Raw genomic sequence first — 7,701 nt, 5'->3', positions numbered from 1 at the left:
TCTGGACTGGTCGAACTGCCCCTTTATGAAGTTATGAACCTCTCTGAAACCAACAGAAATTGAAAACTTTCTTCCCCCCCATTTTAATATTTTGCTGTGGTGAGAAAGGCAATATTGAATAGTGTTGTACTTCCTGATTTTAAAAGGCATTCACTTGGCTTCTCCAAATGACGTTTACTGACAGAGCCGATTCTGAAGCAGGAAGCCAGCACTGTGTCGTGTTTCTCTCAGCACACCAGAGCACAATGAGAAAAGATCAGGTTTAGCTAGATGGGTTTTCCTTAGCCAACTGTAGACCAGAACAGTGTAAACATCACTGCAATATTATCAGTGGGATCCTATGTCATAGACTGAGCTCCAGAACGTTTGAGCAGGAGCCCTCAGCTAAACATCTTTAGAACTGGGCATTTATGAAGCACATCAACAGAGCCAGACCTCCCAGTACTGGCAGAAAGAACCACAGGCCTACAAACATACAGCCACACACAACAGGACCTTTATACTGCTGTGAAAGTCATACATGTATGATAAACATGCTTGTGTGTTCATCATACACATGTGACATTCCTGCTGTGTGCACACACGCGGGCATAAGCAGTGATGACATCAGTGCCTTGTCATGGACTTCACTTCTGATATGGGTTTGTGGTGTTATTTGCATACTCAATATTTTAAAAATAAAGATTCAATTCACAGTTTGTCCTCAGTAAACCCAAGTGTCAACATCTGTTCAAACATGCTTTTATTCCATTTCCATCTGCTTGAGTTAATGTACAACAGACAACAGTGCATTAAATTTGAAACTCTTTAATACTTCAGAAACCCGTTAGGAATCAGACAAAAACATACAGCACGAAACACCAGTTGGTTGAGGAGATCCAGAGGTCTCAGGAGCAGGGCTCTCAGTCCCTTACAAAACCCATTACCAACATCACATGACAGAACATGAATGAATAAATGTTACAATAAAGTCAGTGGATGTGTCTTGTCTTGGACAATGAAGATCTCTTAGATCAAGATCAGTTTTGTTCATACAGTTTAAAATGATAAACCACTCACATGATTTGAGCAATCATTACCTCCAAGTGAAATGGCCAAGCCATTGGAGGTACTCATTTAAAGCATGCTGAAGATTTACAGGCAGTCGTACTGCCAATCAAAGCAATGGAACAAAGGACCAGATATGCAGCAATGCACATGTGGAATCAAATTTAAAAAAAAAAAAAAAAAAAAAACAGGCCTTCTTGCAATGAAACACTGAAAGCACGCAACTAATTTCAAAGTACTCCATTTCCCCATGATTCTAAATTTCAAATATAATAGGAAATGCAGTCCAAAAGTGGTCATTTTGCTTCTCTGTTCCCCGTTCATTAGAACAGTATGAGTGCTTTTCATAGCTCACCTTCCACCGAGGGCAGAAAAAGGAACAAATATTGTGTAAACGCGTTCCACATTCCCTGACGACCTCGTCAGAGATCAAGCAGTACTAAAACAGCAGTCTCTGCATAGCTATGCGAAAACCAGCCGCAGTGTCCAAAGAGCCAGCTACCTGCGCTAGACTGGACTGTCCAAAAGACAGCACGATGCTCACCGTCGCACTGCGACAACCTGAAGCTTCACCAAGCAGCCTACTTTGGGTGAACACTGGAGTGCAACAGCATCACACCACCACTAGGGTTGTTTGCCCAAGGTGTTCGTAGAGACTTTTGCTAATGTTGCAGACCGTACGGCTGCTCTGGAGCAGATGCCTTGACATTCTGGTACAGATTCCTTGCAGATACTCCGGGTTAACTTTGTTTAGCTAGCGGACACACTACGAGGAAAAAATGAAACGTCCAGTATCAAATATAAGTGGTTCTTTGTTAGAAAAGTGCTTTTGTTTGTGGAAAAGCGCACTTTTAAATAACACTCAAAATACTGCAATACATTGCAACGATCTCATCCAAAAACTGTCATGGAAAGTACAGGATGTATGAAAATGTGGAACAAATGTTCTTACTTGAGGAACTCTACATTAATGGTTCCTGTTTCAGTGGTGCATAAACTGACAGTTCAACCTGTTTAAACTCAACAGCTGAAAATGGAACATGTATAGGATTGTTCCAAGGACAACAGTAAAAGTGTTAGAAAACACACACTATCAAAGACAGTACAGAAGTGTCCAGCTGGTTCAGTTTGCACTTGGCTATTGTGCAGAAATTACTGGTCAAAATGGGAAAGGGAAAAAAAAAAAACAAAAAAAAACAAAAAAAAAAAGTTTCACTTTCACGGTTATAGAAATGTGATTTGTGAAAGCCACTTGATGCGGCAGGTGGAGGTATATGTAACATCACACATGGTACTGTTCTCTGGCTGGGTAGAAAACAGTAAACGATACATGGTCATATTCGTAAACATGAGTAGCTGGTGTGCACTCCCTGCAGGTGACAATGTGGAGAAAACAGTGCCAGCAGAAAGACCTTTCCTTCTGCAGACAAGGAAGGACGAGGCAGAGAGGAGTGTGCATGTGTGTGATGGGATGGTGACAGGGCAGGGTCAGGCTTCAGTGGGAGGAGCTCCGGTAGAGGTACTTCCAGATGGCATAGTAGTGTACAGCTGCTGCCAGGGCCACAAACACATGCCAGATGGCATGGGCGAAGGGGATAACACCGTCAGCCTTGAAGAACACCACCCCCATACAGTAGATCAGCCCCCCGCAAGCCAACTCGTACAGTCCCTCTGTGTTACTCTGCACAGAGAGAGGGACAGAGGGAGATGAGTTAGCCCTCAACTCCAGCACCAAGTTCTGGAAACTCCATTGAAGCCAATCACACTGGAAACACTAGAGATAAAAGGGGGGAGGGGAGAAAAAATAAAAAATAAAAAAAATAATAAAAAAAAAGTCCACTGCCAGCCAACGTTCTAGATGAACTACACTTTCAACCCTCAGCCACTAGAGGGCATTGCAGGCTGCAGCTCAGGCTGATGGTTAATTGCCCACAAATGGGTTGGAATATGTCAGAAATAAACCACAGGAAACACTGCTTACAGTTGTCTGAGTAAAGCAGAGGGACCTTGTTGCTACAGTGAACTCCAGGTGTGCCATTTCAGTACCCTGACCTTAACGAGCAGGTGCAGCGAGGCACCCTGTCACACCGGTGATTAGCTCATTAAATATGCAAACAGATTCCCAGCATGCAAAGCAATTGTTCTTGAGTGAAAGTCCCATCTGCCTGCCTGACATCTGACAGCATGTTTGTAAATGGACACCAGCCATACACAAGAGGGAACATCCTCAGTCCTTTATTTTTGGAAGGCATCACACTGGATAATCGTTTGCTGGGGTCAGTGACAACAGCAGGATCCAAATCCAGGCCGTTGGACACCACACCCAGGATCTGGTGTCTTAAGCGCTCCAAAACAGCAGGCAAGACTAAACAACCTCTGTATCCACCAACAAAAACATTCCCTGAAATGTGAGCTCTACCTGCCTGAACATGAACCTGAGGCTTCCTTCCTGTTGAATCACTAGTTACACTAGTCTCCAGCATCTTAATGTACTTCTGCACAGCACTTTCACTTTCTGCCCAAACAACCAATCAGCTGCTTGGTTTCCTTTCATACACTACACTTTTTGGAGGGGGTTGAGTGCTAAACTGGGGGAAACTTCCTGCATCACCTGCATGACACTTCAGGGCAGGTAAGCAGAAACCAAAAGAGCTGTTTAGAGTTGACACCTACCATCGAGGTCACCACCAGAGCTGGAGAAAATCCCATCATCATGTAGAAGGCCAGCTCTACCAGTTTATACCTGCAATGAGAGGATACCGCAGCAGCCAATCAGCACGTACCACTGAGCAGGAAGGGTGGGCCACTCTGCTCAACTGAAAGTGAAGGTGAGGGAGGCGTGTAGGCCTACTTTTCATGGTAATTGAAGACGTACACGGTTCCTGCCACAGCCATTAGCCATATGAACCAGCGCATGTGAGAGGCAAGAGGACCCAGCTCCCTCAGGTTTAACCTACAAGACACATGATCTTCACAGCAGCATCCCACAAAGTCCAATGCTTCTTTGTTCACACATTTAGTATACATTCAGACTGCTCATCTACACTAGTCACACGTTTTAAATTACTTCTTGAGTCTTGTACACAGTGACATTCTAGTCACTTCACCATCTGTACACATTAGTCCCGTCACCCCCCACCACCATACTCGGCTCAGAAAAAGAGAGGCCTTCTGTACTCTTTTCTAACCTTTGATCAGATTTGAATGTGTGCGTGCACAATTGCTCAGATTTGAGCTGCTCACCATGGTGCATAGGAGGCTGCAATGAAGAAGTAGATGACAATCCTGTCACACATGTGAAAACAGTGCTCCATGGTCCTGAAGACAGGAGATGAACACAGTCGTCTTAACACACCATTCTTAGGAGATAGACAGTCTAGTCAGAGATTAGCTGGCAGCTTGGTATCATTTTTTTCCCCCCATCTCATCAGGTAATGTTTGTATTGTGGGAGGCGAGGCAGGATGCAGAGGCAAGGTGTGACGAAACAAACATTTATTAAATGAGAAACTAAACTAACCAAAATATGTGGAACACTGAACATGAAACAAAATACAAGCAATAAACAGGTTTAAGTACAAGAAAACTACAGGGCAGGTGAACCCACAGTGTACACCAGGTTAAACAACAAACAATTAAAGAAGACCTTACATATACATGTCAACGGCGATCACAAGGCCCAGGTGTGACACAGGAGGGGTGTGGCAACAGATGCACACACAAACATAGGGAGGAGTGTAGGAGAGGGCCGTGCAGTGACTGTTCTTTAGTGGGTTACTTGAAGGCCTACTTACATTGTCAAATTTTATAAACCAAATTCAATAGCTTTTAAATCATGGATGGCATCCAAATAGAATCAGTTCACAGTAGGCTACATATGCATAATATCTGATCATGTTCTTGTGAAAATGCAAAGTTATTGGCTGGAGAGACTTTTGAAACAATGGCCTTCTGAAATGTTTCGCATCCCTGACAGATTCATCAATCTGTTCGCCCATCCCTCCATTCTCCTTTCCCTCCCCACTTGTTCCCTCAGGGGTGTTCTACAAGATCTGCACTGGCATCTGTGTGCATGTGTAATTATGTCTGACTGCTATACATGCACACTGGTGCAGCACCCAGATTTCATCAAAACAGAGTTAATCAAGTAGATCGACCCGCAGACCCACCCTCCCACGCCCTGCTGGGGTCCGCCTGACCTCATGTGACTCTTTTTCCATGAGATGATGTGGAAGGTGGTGGAGACGAGGAAGAGTCCACACAGACCCATGCCGTACACCCACGCTGTGATCCTCTCCCAGCCGTTATCTGACAGCCGGTGAAGCAGAGCCATGCCCACAAACGCAGGCACAATCAGGAGCTGCGCATGCACACACACACACAAATCCTCAGTAAGGAGTAGTTCCCCTAAAGCTGCAAACAGCCAATTCCATGTTGGGGTTCCCAGTTGAACTGAAGTTGGCAGCTACTGCCCACACTTCAGCATTGTTGGAGGAAGGCTTCCCTTAACATCACTTAATGGTTCCTTAATGAACTACCACCTCAGCAATGCGGCTCCCCGCAACGATATAGCTCTAGTGTTATCCGCATCTCTCAAGACTTCGTGCAGGGGTTCACTATATGGCAAACGATGCACAGCGTCTCCGCCTGAGGCACAATAAGCACGAGCAAAGGCGGCGATGCGCTCTGCGCCGAACAAGCGCCACAGCCGCATGTTATGTGTCACGTTAATGCTTCGCGCCGAGGTTGCAAACATGAATAACGACGCACTGCAACATGTCGGCTGTCCAACATAACCCGTCGCCTCGTGCGTCTCGCAGACAGACGTTGAGCCCGTGATCTTACCGCGTGCGTGTAGCAGTTGGCGGCGTGTTCGTAGCACGTAGGCTGATAGCGGCAGTTAGCAGACGCTCTGCTATTCATGAACCTGGTGGTAAAATAAATAAATAAATAAATAAATAAAAATAAATAAAAACAATCAAAAAAGGCAACAAATCAACCGTTAGGTGCAGAATTAGGCCCGAAGAGGCCAGCTCTCGGAGGATCGCCATTAGGGGTTAGAAGCGTGTGTAGAGCAACTCTAATGCTGCAGATGGAGGTCACGGACATCCTGCGCCCTCTTTGTGTGGGCTCAGCTAGGATATTCGGCCAAGGCCAATCACACATTAACGTGCAAAAAAAAAAAAAAACATTCAAGTTCTCCCCGTTAAGATTTCGCAGTTCGTTTGCTGCACGAATACCGACAAAGATGCAATTTGATCAAAACGAGAAGAGCCGCCACTCTGGTGAAAGGCGACAAATATGGTGGTATTCCAGTGGTGCGCTGTCTCGTGAACATCTGTAGGTTAGTTAGCCGATTAGCTGCTGAAGGGATCATTTAGCTTGAAGAGATCATTTTTACTCTCTTCATTTAGACATCCGTTACCTGCTCGGTCAGCTTCAGTACTGGGTGCATTAAACCGGCGACCTGACGCTTATGGAGTTATTGATAATGAGAAGCTAGCTAGGTGTGCTAGGCTAAAGGGGTTAAGCGATTGTACACTAGTCAGGTTAACTGGCTATCCCAACCTCCACTATTAACTCTGGCAGGCTAAAATACATTTACATAGACAAGTTAGATGTCACTCACCTTTGAAAACTATTTACTCTCTTCATCTCAAAGATTTCGAAGTGAAAAAACAAGCCGAAACAAATTCTCAGCCAGCTAGCTTGCTATAATTTAAATTAAACGGAAAACAATTCCAAGCCAGTTTAAATGAAAGCGGCTAGCTCGTGAGCCAGTCAGCCACATGAACCCGTCAGGGCTACGGACGTCGTCCTAAAAACAATCTTTGCACCGCATTCAGTTACCACAGAGGTGCGGTTTGAAACGCACCATAGTTAAGTACGGCGGAAAGCGGCTGGGATATAGCCAGCAAGCCGCGTACACACCGGCGCTGAAGCGGCACCTCGACACCAGCCATACGGCTCGGTCCCGACCCTGAACCACGATAACCCCGGCGGCGCGAACTGCATTTATAATTGCTTTCTTGAGTGACGGTTACAACAGCCAATCACACGGCTCCTGTAAATTAAAACCGACGTGTCTCACCAATCAGTGTTGAGGTTGATGGGCCGCCATTGTATTTTTCCGAGATGCTTCCATGACGTTCTACCTGAGGGCGGGACGAACGTGAGAAGACGTGCCGTACCTGTTTAATTTGGTTACCCGCCAACATTCACACCGCTGCTCTTCTCTCTGCAGCTGTATGTTCCCGTGCTACGTCTCCGGTAATGCATCATCTGCAGCTTTCAGAGCTTTCCAGCTTTGCTGATAAATTTTCCTTTTAAGTCCTCGTTCTGTAGGCCCACTAGCGAATTATCTTCTTCCCGGGACTTGTATGTATTTCCAGATGTTTGTGCCTTATGAGGGGGCAGCTAGCCTATAAGGAACAAAATCGTTATGAATTCCTCAGGAAGCTATGTAAACACACACACACACACACACACACAAAGCACTTCCCACTTGAAAGAGTGCTGAATATGGTGTTGTGTATGCTGTCATGTAAGCTTTTTAGGTGAACCTTAGGGTTTCTGCTTAACCCAAGCCTCCATCTCTGTTTCTCTCTCTCTCTCTCTCTCTCTCTCTCTCTCTCTCTCTCTCTCTCTCTCTCTCT

At 45.4% G+C, this 7,701-nt stretch overlaps 1 protein-coding gene across 3 annotated transcripts; it reads right to left on the bottom strand.

Annotated features, from left to right (window-relative positions):
- Positions 1-725: 725 nt before the first annotated feature.
- mmd (monocyte to macrophage differentiation-associated) lies at positions 726-7,049 on the bottom strand. Of its 3 annotated transcripts, none has more exons than XM_081716642.1 (7): positions 6,675-7,048; positions 5,891-5,972; positions 5,245-5,405; positions 4,291-4,365; positions 3,899-4,000; positions 3,721-3,790; positions 726-2,821 (listed from the first exon to the last, which is right to left on the bottom strand). In XM_081716642.1, exons 1-7 carry the CDS (start codon positions 6,698-6,700, stop codon positions 2,543-2,545), a joined length of 795 nt encoding a protein of 264 aa, XP_081572768.1. In that variant the 5' UTR covers positions 6,701-7,048; the 3' UTR covers positions 726-2,542. The 3 variants fall into 3 exon arrangements, with proteins under 3 accessions (XP_081572768.1, XP_026887649.1, XP_081572769.1); XM_027031848.3 differs by having other exon boundaries at positions 726-2,728; positions 6,675-7,046; XM_081716643.1 differs by lacking the exon at positions 5,891-5,972 and having other exon boundaries at positions 6,675-7,049.
- Positions 7,050-7,701: the final 652 nt, after the last annotated feature.

The sequence above is a fragment of the Electrophorus electricus genome, chromosome 6, assembly GCF_041902795.1.
Source record: "Electrophorus electricus isolate QZ-2024a chromosome 6, ASM4190279v1, whole genome shotgun sequence".
NCBI classification, from domain to species: Eukaryota; Metazoa; Chordata; class Actinopteri; order Gymnotiformes; family Gymnotidae; genus Electrophorus; species Electrophorus electricus.
Note: the sequence above shows the minus strand (reverse complement) of the source record. Positions and strands in the feature narration are given on the sequence as shown.

Bases quoted from the DNA above. Each gene is read 5' to 3' on its own strand.
- mmd (XM_081716642.1), bottom strand. From the start codon at position 6,700: ATGAAGAGAGTAAATAGTTTTCAAAG. The intron at 5,973-6,674 runs GTGAGTGACATC...TTTTACCACCAG, and splicing joins AGAGTAAATAGTTTTCAAAG to GTTCATGAATAGCAGAGCGT. The intron at 5,406-5,890 runs GTAAGATCACGG...GTGCATGCGCAG, and splicing joins CCAACTGCTACACGCACGCG to CTCCTGATTGTGCCTGCGTT.